General features: G+C 39.6%; 1 protein-coding gene across 1 annotated transcript; it reads right to left on the bottom strand.

The window, feature by feature from the left end:
• Positions 1-2,110: 2,110 nt before the first annotated feature.
• LOC146613594 (phospholipid hydroperoxide glutathione peroxidase-like) lies at positions 2,111-5,801 on the bottom strand. The gene is made up of 7 exons (XM_085379078.1): positions 5,721-5,801; positions 4,870-4,964; positions 4,632-4,776; positions 4,202-4,353; positions 3,272-3,296; positions 3,034-3,093; positions 2,111-2,663 (listed from the first exon to the last, which is right to left on the bottom strand). Exons 1-7 carry the CDS (start codon positions 5,784-5,786, stop codon positions 2,631-2,633), a joined length of 576 nt encoding a protein of 191 aa, XP_085235204.1. The 5' UTR covers positions 5,787-5,801; the 3' UTR covers positions 2,111-2,630.
• Positions 5,802-16,223: the final 10,422 nt, after the last annotated feature.

Here is a 16,223-nt window from a genome sequence, read left to right as displayed (position 1 = left end):
GTTGGGGGGTGGATTGACTTTATTCTCAAAATGAATACTAGTTTTTTTTTTCTTAATGTGGTCCTAACACTCTGTTATACTGTTTATCTGCTGTAGAGCACTTTTAAGGTCTGCCACTTCTTTTGGCTTCCACTTGACCAGTTTCCACAAATTTCTTACACTGAACACCATGCCGGTAAACCTGTTTTTTAATTTTTAGGAATGACCTCACTGGTGAAAAACAAAAAACTATTTCATGTATTTCAAGCTCTGGGATTTTGCATAGATTCAACCAAAAAAATAAAAAAACAAAACTGGATCTTTGTTTAGTTTTCTGTTATGTGTAGACAACACAGGTTGATGAATCATACTTAAATAATTCATAGATCAGTGTGAAGTTGCTTAACAAACAAGCATTCCTCTAAAAATGGTCAAGGACTGGGGCCCGTTCTTCGTACCTCGCTAAGTAAGTTAGCTGGATTAGATTGTTGACGATTTCGCGTGATCCTGGATCGTTCGGTTCCCCGAAGCTCATCCGGGACTTGCTGTCATAGCAACAGAGCCGTAAGCGTAAACCTGCTCGTGAGCAGGTTTACGATTAGATCGCGGCCACGCAGGTATGTCCGCTTCATTTATACGAAAGCAACAGCGATATTCCACCACTGTTTCACCATAAATAAATAACATCAATGTAACTAAAGATAATGCAGCACTTGATCCTTGTATTGATGTCACACAGATACATACAGGTCATTTCCTAAAAAAGGGAAATGTACCATTAACATTCTATTACATGTATGTGATTATTACAGATGTAATTCATATTTCAGAGTAGTGATTGTAAATTACTTCGTGTAATCAAGATGAGAGACCACGGCTATAAAAGCGAAGGTGGATTTGGGAAGCCTGTCGCAGCCATGTCCTGTCCGTATACGCGACCAACCCATTGCGGAAGGTGCAAGATTGATAAGGAGAGTCCTCAGAATTCAGCGTATATTGCGGGACAGACAGGATCCTTTAGCTCAGCGCGACAGTGTGCTCATAGAGAGATATCGATATTCCCGTGAGGGTATTATTTACTTAACCAACTTGTTGACGAGGGGGTGCAGGACCACCACCTGTCTTTTTTTCCTCTGCCCTTTTCTTGGTTGCTGTTATGAACAAACTAACAGAGTATTACAGGCCAGTATTACCTTGCCAAGAGACGCAAAGCAATCTAAGAGATAAATATTACCATTCTGTAGAATACTCCTGTATTCCACTTTTACTTGTTCCCATGTTCTTGTGGGTCCTGTTGTGGCTCTAATGTGAAAGGGGATATAATATAACATATTATAATATAATATAATGCCATATGATATTGGACAATATAGTGTCATATGATAGATCTACCCTACCGCCTACTGGTGTTGGCCAGAGGGGCCGATGGCGCGATATGGCAGCCTGGCTACAACCGTAGCTGCCTCCACCAGTGTGTGAATGTGGGAGTGAATGAATAGTGGTATCGTACAGCGCTTTGGGTGCCTTGGAAAGCGCTATATAAACCCAATCCATTATTATTATTATTAAATTACCTACGAGTTTGATTTGTCAGCAACTTTCTGCCAGCCCTCTCTCCTTGCTTTTGCAGCCTTTGCAGTGTTCTCTTGCGTTTTAATTAAACTCTGAAACTCCTGGAATCCCTCACTCATGAGTTCTTGCTCTGCTGCCGGAAAATACCGTGCACGCCCCTTCGACATTTTCGCCGACCAATCAGCGGGTTGCCGATCAATGTTTCTACTATCGATGCGTAGCCCCTTTTACGACACCCAGTGATGTCACATTACTGCGTCCAGCTGTACTAATCGTCAACAGCAGGTGTGTTCGGGGAACCGGATTAGCGAGCTCACGGTTAGCGCGATGGTTTGGTCTTGGATGTGTCATTTGATCTTGGATGTAGTAAGCGACGTACGAAGAACAGGCCCCTGGACTGAAAATGACAGAACAAAACAAAAACCCAAAACAAACAAACAAAACAAGGCCTTGAGAACTATATGGAAAAATATGTGTTATAAGAATGCTGTGTGGTTCAAAGCTTTTACATACTCTATCAGAAATAAACAGACACTTCTAGCAATTTAGAATTACCATCATTTACTTCTGTTGTGCAGGTGCATAAGCAACACATCAACACAATATTCACAACTACATTTATTTTCTAATTTCATTATATAAGCCATGATTTTCAGGTTCAACATTTGGCCCTTTGTTGTTTTAAGTGCAAACAATAATATCAGTAGCTATGCAGAAATCTATTAAATTTATTGCCTTCAGTGTTTTCACATAAAACTGACAAAGACACATAAACTTGTCAAAGTAACATTCAGAACAGAGGGTATTTGTATTGGACTAAAAAAAGTAATGGCTGTTTGAAGTATGCTGTGAAGTGGCTCTACTTTGGTTAACCAGTGGATGTTCTCTCTTATGGTCATACGAGGTTTAGTGTGAGTGGGCTCTGGAGATAAGTTGCACGCAAGGGATTATCAGGCCGTGCCCCACCCAGTGCTGGGTTTACAGGCAGGCCGTCACTGGTTCAGGCACACAGACACAACCCTGAAGTCCATAAGAGAGGTCAAAGGTGAAATAAACACATGGGAGATGAGACTGTATTATTACAGGTACGTGGGCAGGTCTTTCTCCACCACCTGCACAGAGAAACAAATGCAAATGTTACTACGGCAGAGTTGAAGAATAACAGCAAATACTACATATAACACACAGATAAGTGTACTGGGCAGACCAGATGGTTACAGAGCTGGGATGCTGAGTGATGAGACGCACTGTGCAAAAGTCACAAACAACCTACTGTCTCAAAATCTGAAGAGTTTCAGTCGTCCTCTGACATTAACATCAGCATAGAAACTGCACAGGGCCTCTTTGCCCATATATTAACAGAAATTACTAGAATATGCACACAGAGGTTGAAAGCGTCTTATACCCCACATCATTCAAAAGGTGCTGTATTCTAGAGAATGCACAAGTATATACTGGAGAAAAAGTGTGGTTGCGGCTTACACTGGGATCATCGGTTGGGCCATATCTCTTCACTACTTGTCCTTCTCTATTTATAAGAAACTGGTGAGAAATAAGAGAGCAATGAAAAGCATTAATTTTCAAATGCAGTTGTAGTTAAAAACAACAACCCCCCCCCCAAAAAAAAAAAACACAAAAACCCCCCCCCCAAAAAAAAAAAACAGCATTAAGTACTGAAGAGCATTGCAGTTCTGAGTTCTGATTGTATTAGCTTAGTTACCTTTGTGAAGTTCCATTTGATGTTGCTGTTGGAAAAAAAATAAAGTACAAATGAAAACCATACTGCAAACATTAAAAGTCTGTTGTTTATTTAAACTGGAATTCTGTGGGTTTACACTGATGTGCAGATTTTGCTGTTTTTTTGGCTACACCACCTTTTATCCTACTCCCAGTTAAAACATACAAAAAAAAAAAAAAAATCAATAATTATGCAAATCCCTGTATATGACAATTAGATTCCTACCCGCAGATGTGAGTAATGAGGATATTCTGCATATAACAAACAATACTTGACATTTCGCATAGCAACACGATCCACGATCCTTATTTTGCCCCTGATACTTTATGCATTTTACTGTATGATTTCTTTGCCTGCTGTTATGTGAATTGTGTTCTTTATTGGAAGGAAAATGTACAAAACTCAGTCAAAAGAAAACAAACAAAAAAAAACAAAAAAAACCAAAAAAAAAACAGGGTTTTGACGTCCCTTGTTGAGTTCATCTACAACGCAGCAAAGTGTAGACAGTGCAAGAAATGAAATCATGTAAACGTCTTTCTACAAACTCAGCAGAAAACGACAAGAAGCAGGGAGGATGAAGGCAGTGGGATTAAGAGCAACTCCCATTTCAGGGTAAAATGACATCATGCCTGCCTGCTGTTTCAACACCGCGTGGAACATTATAATAGTTACAAAATACTTTAAACTCAGTCTGTTCCATGGCTACAATTTTAAGCTACCACACTTGAAACTGTGTAGAAACACAGAATTTGTATTTATCCATGACCAGAATTTCAGTCACAGACTTCACTTATGAGAAGGAAGGAAGGTTTTGTTACAGGAGGACATGAATGATACGACATTAACATTGTCACTGTACACTATTAAAAGACAGACATATTGCCAAGAAAACAGAAACATAGAATAACTTACTTTCCCAGGGTTCCCTTGCCTTTGGGCTGAGCCTTCATCCACTTCCACAGAGGGTGAGCGTTGTCTCCATTCACCTCAATCTTACTGAAGAGATCAAACTCAGCATTGTAACCTTTGGCAAACTCTTTAATTTCTGCTTCTGTCCCTGGTTCCTGAATGCCACAAAAACAACAAACAACTACTAAATTAAGCTAGAAAATGTTAGCATGCACAGATATAAATATAACCAATTGGAAAATAGATCCGAAGTATGCAACAGTCTAGCACGCATGTTTGGTACAGAGTGCAAATCAATTAGTACGGTCTCCTCTCTGCCAGCCCACTTTATTCACACAGAACAGTGAAATTAACTCATGTTGCATTTATGGCCACATAAATAATTTGTTTGAGAAAGCACAAAATAAAGGCAGCTGGAGTTTATCCACCTTACCTGTCCTCCAAACTGGTTGCATGGGAATCCCAGGATGCGTAAACCTTTCTCAGCATAGGAGGCGTGCATTCCCGCTAGCTGAGTGTAGTTTACCCTGGTCTTCCCTCATTTAGAGGCTACGTTTACGATTATGCACACATACCCTCTGGCGAAATAGAGCACAAAGTGAGGTTAAAATGCTAATTTCAAGCATTAACTACTGGTGCCAAGTGGTTGATTGTGTTAATATTACTTTTACCTGTATTTCTCCAGAGACACCTCATCCCCGTCTATGTCCTTGGCAGAAAACTCATAGATGGACTTGGCACTGTGCCAGTCTCCCACCTGAGCACACTGCACAGAGGTGAAGAAAGGAAAGCGTGCATGAGTGAGGCTGTGTGGTTAAGTAACAGCGGAGGATGGGTTTATTATAGGGCCTAAGAGAAACCAAGTTAGTCAGTGTTCTCAATGATAGGTGCCCTTTGGCCCATCTGTGTCACCATTCACGTCTCCGCCCATCAGTTTCTACACATAACAAGTTTAATCTGTAAAGGCAACATTTCGTACCTTTACACAAGCCTGCCACTAATAAGCAGAGGAGGGGGTGAGGGGTGGGAAGCTGATTAAAACAAATGTCTCCAGTCAGCCTTCGTTTTAATTCCCAATAGCAGCTTTAATCGGTCTAAATGAGGAAATAAAGCGATTACACAAAAACACGGGCTCTCTCTGACGTTAGCTTACATCACCTAGCTCTCTTATCACCGGGAATGACTAGCAATTTTAGAGGTGTTTTTAATCTTCATACAGACAACCCAAGCATTGTAGCATCACAAAATACATCTATTATAAGCTCGAACAGAGTCCGCTGTGTGCAGCGACTGAGGCTGAACTGTTAAATAGCGCCCCTGGCCTGGTCCGCTATAAACGGGTTTAAGCTAGCGTTAGCAGCTGAAGCAACACAAACATCGGATCCATTTATCTGTTGCACTGCGGTCTAAAAATAGCCACACTTAATGTTTTACAGCGGATATAAGAAGACATATTCGCGTTTTTTAGACTCCTGGCAATATAAAGCAGGGGACAGGTTTTATCTGTGCTATGTCCACTTACCATACTTCTCACTACTCCTCTGCTCCCTACCACACTCAAGACTGCGGACGATCTCCACAGCCACATGATGGGCACACTGATCACGTTACCTTTTCGGCCCTCCGGCTCCGCCCACAAAGAGCCTAGCAAAGGGGTTGGTGTTCCATGGGATCAACTGTGATTTTGTAAGCACAGAATATTCTGCGTAAAATCATCCAAATACAGAGCCCTAACAAGCGACTGCAGCAGCTTCCTTCTCGATGCGTCTTTGAGTGCATTGCACCCCATTGCATCCCATTACAGCGTTATGGCTTGTAAAGTAGACTTTTTTTTTTTAATTAATCAAAGTTAATTAAGTCTTACAGGGCAACATTACTCAAATGGACCTGATATTTAGAACAACATCCATAATATTCCTCACCCTTTTTCTTCCTCTTCTTTTTTTCGTCCTTTTGTAAATTAAATCAAAAGTTTCAGTTTTACATTTCTGTATTAATGTAGGGTCTTTACCTTACTATATAAAGTGTGTAGAGTCGACTGCTGTTGTATTTTGGCGCTATATAAATAAAATAAAATTGAACATTTTCATCTTAAGATTGTCATTTTAGTATTCCCTTGAACAAATTAATTGAAATTGCATCATCCCCAGTTTTCCTCGACTGGAGTTTGTTTCTAAAAGAAATACTGGCAACTGCCAATGCTCCCCCTCAGCCTTTTTGTAGACACATCTATGGTATTAATTTGTCAGCATGGGTGAACTCTTTCTTGAGTTACCACATTCATTTTCAGAGTTTCAGAGGAATTGACCTCTGACCTTGACTTTGACATTTTGAATATAGTATCCATTTGATACTATTTCAGAAAATATGATCTCTATCTTGACCATGAGGTCACACTCACTAAGATTCAAACTCTGCACTGATGGCATCAACATTGCCTTATTCTTGAGTTCTCATGTTCACAAAGATAGATGATGATACGCCATCGTCATCAACCAAAAAAGTGAGTGTGTGATTATGTGTATATGTGGCCTATTTACTCTTACAGTAAGAGCCATTAGTGACCACCTGAAGCTCGACATTCTCAATCAGTTTCTGCGAGCGAGAGCCTTAGATTCAAGTTGTAACAAACACCCACAAAGAGAATGTGCTAAAAAACTGATTCAGAGCTCAAAACAAGGACAGACTTTGTTCCTTCCTACAGTAGCGTTAAAGGCTGAGATTTGTGCTTACTCACTCACTGGGTAACAACTTGCAGTAGGACAACTCAGGGAATACCTCATTTAAGTTTGTGTCTAAATATGCTTGTGAAATCAGAAAGAGACAGATGCCTTGGATGCACAGCCTTGTCACAGCAACAGAGACACACTGATTGTCCATTAGAAAAACTATAATAATGCAGGCTCACCTCATCCAGAGATTACATATATATTTTATTAATTGCTGTCATGTTGTCTTTTTTCACTACTGCCATATGACAAGGAGATGGGAGAAGTCAAGTTTAAGTCATGACATTGGCATTTATATATATATATATATATATATATATATATATATATATATATATATATATATATATATATGTGTGTGTGTATAAACACGGAGATGTAGAGCCTAAAAGATGGGCGAGACTGTGAGTAGTGCTGGCTTAACAGATGCCATTGAGGCCTGAGGTGCTGTCACTCCTGACTGCTTATTTTTGTAAACGAGACTGTGAGAAATGGATAAAACACTGGACTGAATGTGTTTATTCTCTATCATGAGCACACTATATAGGATAATTCATAATACAGCCTATTTTACTGTATGTAAACACATGAAAATATTAAAGAAGTATCATATTTTATATATAATGAAGTGAAGATCTCAAGGACCACTGGATACCTACACTCACTTAGCAGATATACACTAATCTAATGTGATACTTGACTTTTTAAAACCACGTGAGCCTATAATTCATGATGTCCAGAAAAGCAAAAGAAGAAAAAAAAAAAGCACCATAGTTTCATTATTCTTCCAACAGAGGGCACTACGCCATTGTAGAAAAGTTTACTATGTTCAGTTGACAACTTTTAAGTCCTGGAAAGAATGATGAGATTTAAGTTGAGAAAGAAAAACAAGACTGTGGTTTATGAAACTCATTTTTATTTTTAGGCTGGTGGCTTATTCCTTTATACCTTTGATCTGGGACTCTGCAGTGGTCTAATGTCAGACCCCTTAAGACAAAGTTTTGCACCTTTAATTTGGATGCAATCCTTCCTCAAACTAGTTACTGGAGTTGGCTTTAAAACACAAAGGAATAACTTAAAAGTGTAAATCAAGAGGTTATTGTTTACAGAAAAGTTGGCCTGTAATTTCTTTTTCAAATAAAATGTTGTGTGTCATTTTATTGGATTAATAAAAGATTTTTTTAATTTACTTGCTTATTACCACTTGTGATTTCTGTTTTTTAATAAAATGCGACATATTAGAGTTATCTGTTACAAACATAAAGACCTGGATTTACTATATTTCCACTGTATTCATGAGATCTTATTTAATGCAAAGAAAAAGTAAAAGCTACAAGTGTGGAAATGTGAACATGGACTGATAAGCTGGATTGTGTCACATCACAGCGATATAACTGAGTCACCTGAGCAGAGAAAATCTGTAACATTTCCAGTTAGTTACTTTTTTCTGCAATATGTTTAATGAGCTGATGATATGGACTAAAAATTCACATTTTATAAGACACTGAATAATTAAGATTTGACACATAGCGTGCATGTGGGCATAATTTCTGGCACAAATGGAGCCTCGTAGCTTAGAATTTTGATTCGTCCAAATTGGTTTGATAATGGGGGCAAAGGACGGCCTTGCATAATTGCAAGGATTCCCATGCAAACCTGCCGTTAATATTCCTGCACGGCGTAACGCTCAGTGAGTTTGGCTGATGTGGATGCCTTAAAAAGCTTTTAATTAGGATATGACAAAACGCAGAATCCACCACAGGTTTCCACCTGATTCATTTGAAGACCATAATTAAGCACCTCACATATAGCCAATTAAAACTTGAATCAAAGGGGTTCTTCTGTAAAAGGAATCAGTAGCATCAATGTGGTGTGTGCGTGTGCGTGTGTGTGTGTGTGGACGCTGTAATTAGCTGCTCTGCGTGTACTGCCGAAGTGAATGTTTATGAAATGATACAGTTTTCTGGTGTGCAGGTGGTTTGGGGTTTTGTTTCCTCCGTGTAGCACAGCTGAAACAAATTAGTGTGTAACTGTGTCACATGAACTGTGTTCATTTATAATACAGTGTCAAGCTGAGACAATATTATGCACAATGCATCGCGCCAGGCTGGACAAATATCCTGAAATATTGTTAATATGTATCAACACCTGTTGCAGACAAGCGCACACACAAGCAAAGAGAGTCACAAATACAGGTTTAATCACAACAACGGGGGATAATAAGGTCACAAGATGACATTTCAAACTGATGCATGACACAAGTCATCCTAACGACTGTATAACGAGCTCGATGTTGTTTAAAAGCCTGATAAATAAACGGTTTATTTATTTGTATGTCGACTGTGGCAAAGAGGTTGCTCTCATCTGAGGCAGAACTAAGCAGCCAGCCAACAGCTGTTTGTTATAGGTCAGATATTCACAAATAACTAGGCATGCGTATGGAAAATCTGTGTGCAAGTGAACAACATAGCATTGAGGCAAACCAATTACAGCACGTTTTCAGCTGAAGTTTGGATGGAAAAAGTGAAGGTGAAAACTGCATATGTCTCTGTGTCAACTAAAGAGGCTAATAAATACAAGCATGTAAAAAAAAAGAGAAGAAGCTTGGACTGAAAGTGTGAGAATATTTCCACTCCATCAAAGTCTGTACTGCAGATAGTTACCCCTTGAAAATAGCTGTCCAAACATGTATATAATGTAATTAAAAGTATTTATAAAAACAACTTTGCGGTTATTTGTTGTCATTTAATCATCACAGAGTTATGTTGGCTCATACGCCACAGAACCAGACAACCCTGCCCTAATGATGAAAAGTCGTATTTGTGAAAAAATGAGAGATAATGAATAGGAAACGACAGAGAACACAGAAGAACAAACAAGTTTCACATAAAAAAAACCAAAAAAACAGTTGCCTAGAAACAACCTCTGCTAAACCTGACTCCCCCACCCCCCGCAATACACACACACGCACACAGCCACATGCGCACACGCGCACACACTTACACGCAGAGCTATGTGCACCATGGGAGATAAGATCAGATGCTTCAAGAAAAGTTAGGGTTATTTCTCACTGTTCCTAAGCAACAAGTTTGCAGTTTTCTTGCCTTCACCCTCCGTCGGCTCCGCTGGAGATTAATAGTCAGATATAAATTAAGTTGACCACCAAACCTTATGAATTTCTCAGAAGTTGACTTTATTTTTATTGGCACAGTAAAACCACGCATCACCTCACTTGGACCGCTGAGAGTTAGAGGGACGGCTCGATCACATCATTTTACATCAAATGTTCTGGTATTTACTGGGTTTAAATTTTTTACCCCAAATGTGCAGGTCAGCTAACATTCCCACATTGGCCGTTGCTATTAATTTGGAGTATGGCGGATGTGTTATGAGGGCCCCACGTGTGCCTGCTATCATACCCCAGTTCCTTGTAAGGCATAGGATGGTGTTGTAATTACTATCTGAATATGCACATTACTCTCACAGCAAAAAAAAAAAAAAAAAAGGATCATGCTGAGAAGGGACCACTCACCAGAACACCTACACCACCATGCTACATTCTTACATGTTTTTGGAATACAGAACAAAAGGAGTGTAATGGAAACAGATGGCAACCTATATTTGCATTGGCAGAGAATCTTTTTACATTTAACCCTCATGCTCTGAGGGGTTTGGTTGGCAAGGCAACATGTTCTGCAATCTGTTTCCCACGACTGCATCTCAACAGTCCAGATAAGCCTGCTTATCCATCTATCTTCCTGGAGAGAATAGTAGTAAGACCAGGCAGGCATGCCCTGTGTTGAAATGTTCGACGTTATGCTGATAAGCAACTGGCAGCCAGCTCACTGCATTTCACTTCAATAGCTCTTAAATTTTTCCTCAGGATCGACACCTATAGTTTCAGAAGCCACTGCCTGACATTCTATCAGAAACCTCAATCTGACTTCAGCATATTATGACTTCACATGTCGTAAACATAAAACTTCAAGGGATTTTATTTTCCTAAATGCCTTTTTAAAATAACTGGGCAAAGACACTATTACAGAACATCTCAAGCCTCATTAAGAAAATATAAGGTGTAACGTATTTGCTGGCGGCCACTTCAGGTTTCCAGCAGTCTCATTTGTTTCCACAGTTTGGGGACACTCTGTTTACCTGCTAAAGAAGGTAACAGCAACAACAAATAAAATCTTCTTCTCACATTTCATGTGTTGTCATTATTACATAAACATATTTGTTCAGAACTGCAGTAAAAGACACTTAACAAAAGCATGCCTAGAGATGACAAAACATACAGCTAATATAGTTAAAAAACAAACAAATGCTCCGCCATCAGATAAAAAAAGAATTGTGGTCTAATGAAACCAGAAATGAACTGTTTGGCTGTAACTGAAAGTGCTATGTCTGGAATCCAGGCACAGCTCATTAAGCATTTAACATTACCCCACAGTGAGGCAATGAGGCGACCGCAGTGTTGCTGAGTGGCAAGGCCGTTTGAATGCGAGGTACAGTGGACATGAAATGAGAAACATTTCATATATGCACACTGGTGCTGACCATTTTCCAACACAAGCCAAGTAAGTCTTAAAGTCTTAAAACCTGGTAAGGTGAAGACTTTGCAGTAAAATTGGCAAATTTGTGACACCTTTAAAGATTTGACTAAAGCATTTTACTTTTCCTTGTATTGTTCAGCTTCCCCTTTTGTGCTCATGAGGATCGTTTCTAATTTAAAGTTTAAAGTTGAATTCTATTCTATTCTATTCTAAAGCAGGTGTCAAACTGCACTTTTGTGGAACAAGTCGGATAAGCCAGTTTCTTTCTTATTAAAACAGAGGGAAAGGAATTCCTTCATTTTCATCATTACCGCTCTCAGAGGTGAAGAAAGGCCGCATGCTAATTTAGAATCTCACCTGACTGGTGGGTTTATGGGCTCCATTTCTCTCAGAGTGACACCGATATGTTTGAAACAAGCTGCAGAAGAGTAGAAGCTCAATCGCAGCCTGTTGTGAGATAAATGACTTGAAGGAACAGATTTTTTTCCCCCCCTAAAAGTCAATGAATCAATGAAAACGGATACTTATTTATTTATTTTTGTAGCTTCACTATGACTCAAAAAGAGAAACTGAACACGATTCATGTGATAGACTACAGAGAAAGCGCCTCGGTTGGAAATGTACTCGTTCGAATTTGTGCCATTTTATACTATTAAGCTGCCTGATGTGCTGCTGGCTATCACAGCACCACAACTCTGCTCTTTTAAAAGGCGGATGAGTGTGTCAGCAATGTCACAAAAGGGAGCGTAATACACCAGTGTTCACCTGCTGCCTCACAGCATGACTTACCTCAGCAGCTGTCTTTAAATGAGGTCTTTCTCTTTCATGTCTGTTTGTTGTATTTCTTTTGCTTCCTTTACTACTGCCCCTCTGCTTTAAAAAAAAATCCTCAGCATTAGTCTTTCCTTGTGTCACTATGTGTCACGATGTCCCTGATGTGTGTTTTTACGTGGCAGTGTGTGTTTTTCCTGTGATATCACAGAGTAAAAATGAGATATAAGGCGATTTCTTCTCAGTTTTTTAGCAATTAATAAAAACATTTTGTAACAATGTACAACATGTTTATCTATGACAGTTATTTTCTTCAAATGAAAAAAAAAACATACAGTCAAACTTATTGCTGCACAGACTCAACATTGTTCAGTTTTAAAGAAAGCAAATTGTTTTAACAAGCCGAACTTTCACTTATTCTTGTGAAATTCGTGTAGTGTGTCTCAACCACCTGCTTAGATGAAACTGAAGAAAATGATGTGATGGAACATCGGAAGAAAGTAATATCTCTACGTTCCACCCCTAACCACCTCTGTAAGACCTCTCCAGATATTCACACAGGAATTAACTTGGTGAATATCAAAAAAGACCCCATGGAGCTATTTGAGCAGATTTATTATTTTGTGTTTTAAAGGTATTCAAACTCTGCTTCACAGAAAGGGTTTCTTTGCTATCATGGGAAGATAAATACAGAAAAAAGCACATCTAAAAACAATGTATGCAAACCAGCTTCATTAAGAAAATAATGTTCTCCCCGTGTTTGCGTGGGTTCCCTCCGGGTACTCCCGCTTCCTCCCACCGTCCAAACACATGCAGCTTGTGGGGATAGGTTAATTGGATAATCCAAATTGCCACTAGGTGGGAATGTGCGAGTGAATGTGAGTGTGAAAGGTTGTCTGTCCCTGTGTGTTGGCCCTGCGACAGACTGGCGACCTGTCCAGGGTGTACCCCGCCTCTCACCCTATGACAGCTGGGATAGGCTCCAGCACCCCCCGCGACCCTGAAAAGGATAAGCGGAAGCGAATGGATGGATAGATGGATGGATGGATGCAACCATGTATTGTTATATATGTTGCATAGTTATTATATTTACTATATAATAATAAATATTACATATGATATTTTGTGAATTAACAAAATTGTCCAGTGACTTTTATGTCTTGCATTACTGGGACTTGAGGCATTGTGTTTTCATGTTCACTGGTGTTGAAAGCTTGAGAGGATTTCTTTTAATTGGTCTTGAACTTTCACATGGATATAATCGGGAAATTGTTTGGAAGTTTGTGGGCAAAGATCTAAGATCTAGTCAAGGTCACCGTAACCTCACGTCATAAACTAATGTCAATTCTTACAAAGGCATCTTGAGGGAATTTCATTACAGCTGACACGATTGTTGAGATGAATGAGTGGAATAAGCTGATTAAAAATATCGTCACAAAAAAATGGATGTAGCAACTGTTATGTCACCCACTGGTTTGCAAAGCCATAAGTTCAGGATTTTAAACACTGTATCTTGATTGTTTTAAAATCAGTTTTGCTCGTGACATAACGGACACGTAACCTGCTTTATCACATGTTTTACTCTTTTTTTTTTTTTTTTTTTTCTTTTTTTTTAAATGACATCAGAAACAGCAGTATGCGACATTACGTGATGGCAGAGCTTCAGTTCATCCTTTGTCTTTTTTTTTTTTTTTTTTTTTTTTTTTAATAAATAGGACAGGGGGAATGAATGAGAGAAAGAGGGGGAGAGAAAGAAAGAAAACCAAAGGGGAGAAGAGACGGTGAGAAGGGGGGGGAAGAGAGAGAGAGAAAAAAAAAAAAAGAACTCCTGGGTCACCTGTATGGAGAAAAAAAAAAAAAAAAAAAAAAAAACGAACAGAGGAGACAGCAAACAACAAAGAGCAACATAATAATAGAGAAAACAAAGCACCATCACAATAAACTAGCTAGTCATAGATATCAATATTTACTAAATAATAAACGATATTGTGCAGCACGCAAGATAGACAGCGCACAGTGTGCTTTGAGGCAGCAGCCAAGAAAGCTTTAGTCCGCGTCTGTGAATACCCATGTGTGCATACCTGTGTGGATCAGCATGCTTGCATTCCAAAGGTTTCTCCATGTAATGATCTGCTAGGGAGTGTGGGGGGGCCACAGCCCCGTCCTCCAGGGTGTGAAGTGGGTATGGAGGAGATCAAAACTCCAGACATCCAGAGGCCCCCAGAACACAAGAGACCATGGAAGACCAACAGAGGGGCAGCCGCGCCACTGTTCCAGTAAGAGCTGAGGAGAGTCCCACATGTTTTACTCTAAACTGCATCATGATTTACTACATGAACTGAAATACTGTATATGAGAAACTACACAGTTACGACTAGTGGTGCAACGGATCAAAAATTTTAAGTCACGGATCAGATCAATTTTCGGATCAGCAAAAATAGAAAAAAAAAGACAAAAATTCGACTCGCCATTTACTTATTTAAGTATTTTTTGCCTATTAAAAAACATTAAACTGAAGACTCATTCCACACACTTATGTAAAAACAAATTAAGGTGCAATATGGACATTATGGACCATGCTGGGCATCCTCTGCACACGGCCATAAACAACCAGAGGAGTCTGTTCAGTGACAGGTTGCTTCTCCCAAAGTCAAGGACCAGCAGACTTAAAAACTCCTTTGTCCCACACGCCATCAAACTGTTTAACTCCTCGCTGGAAGGGAAACAGGAGGACAAAGGAGGGGGGAACAAGTAAGCTGTAGGGCCTTTTCACTGTGCAATAGTTTTTGTTAATATAATAATTACACAAGCCACTGAGTTTATTTAAAATCTTATATGCTTATATATAACTTAACCGCAGAACAGATGCGTCTTTACGAGGTACTTAAGTACATCGAAGATGTTATTACATATGCAGCACAGAGCATCACTGCCATTACTCAGGCTCTAAGTTTTATTGTCTGTTTTCTGCTTCTACATATGGAATTAAATAGCTGTTTGTGGGAGCTGTCATCAGCATGGGTTGGATTGCAGCGAGGAATTCTGCAGAAGCTGTTAGACCCATACCACCAGAGACATGAGTAATTACACACTCCTGTGGTTATGAAGCATAACCTAGTGAGGAGGCATATATTTGCCATGCTATAAATAAAACTTGATTGAAAGGATAATTATTTGGAAGACAGAACATGGATTAAAACAGACCCTCCCTTGTATTGTCACACTTTCAAATGCTTGAAGGGTACTAGTCAAAATGATTTCTTTTTTTTACCACCCTCTTCTCTGTAATTGTCCACAGCTGACATGGTTTAAAGAGTGGACGATGGAAGGCTTTGACAGGTGGGGATGGTCTGGTGGACTTGACACAGACGCAGTGCATACAATTTCAGGAAATGTTATTTCCCTCTTTCTCAAACACACACATGGACATACTGGAAACAATTCTCTGAGATTTTGACACAATAGCATCATGGAGCTGCTGCAGATTTATCAGCTGCACATGCACGATGCAAATCCCTTGTTCCACTACATCCCAGATTTGCTTTATTTGATGGAGTTCTGGTGACTGTGGAGTCCATTTATACACAGTGAACTCAGCGGGATGTTTAAGAAACCAGTTTGAGCTTTCTGACATGGCGAGTTACCATCAGAGGATGAGTATACTGTGACTGTGACATGATCGGCAACTCAAGAAGGCTGTGGCATTTAAACAATTCTCAGTTAGCTGTATAGAGCCAAAAGTGTGCCAAGAAAATATCCCCCACACCACCACAGTCACTAACTGTTGTCCAATTTCCTGTTGCCCAATCATAGTGAGCCCCTGTAAATTATACAGTTTAGCCTCAGTTAGTTTCCTGTTGCCAGCTGACAGGAGGGTACCTGGTGTGGTTGGGCTGCTGTAGCCCAACTGCTTCAAGGTTCACCATATTGTGTATTCAAAGATGTCCTTCTACATACCTTGGCTGCAACAAG

Source organism: Diplotaxodon limnothrissa, linkage group LG18 (assembly GCF_057381915.1).
Source record: "Diplotaxodon limnothrissa isolate DT_005_m linkage group LG18, D_limnothrissa_male_GT1.1, whole genome shotgun sequence".
In the NCBI taxonomy this organism is placed as follows: Eukaryota; Metazoa; Chordata; class Actinopteri; order Cichliformes; family Cichlidae; genus Diplotaxodon; species Diplotaxodon limnothrissa.
Note: the sequence above shows the minus strand (reverse complement) of the source record. Positions and strands in the feature narration are given on the sequence as shown.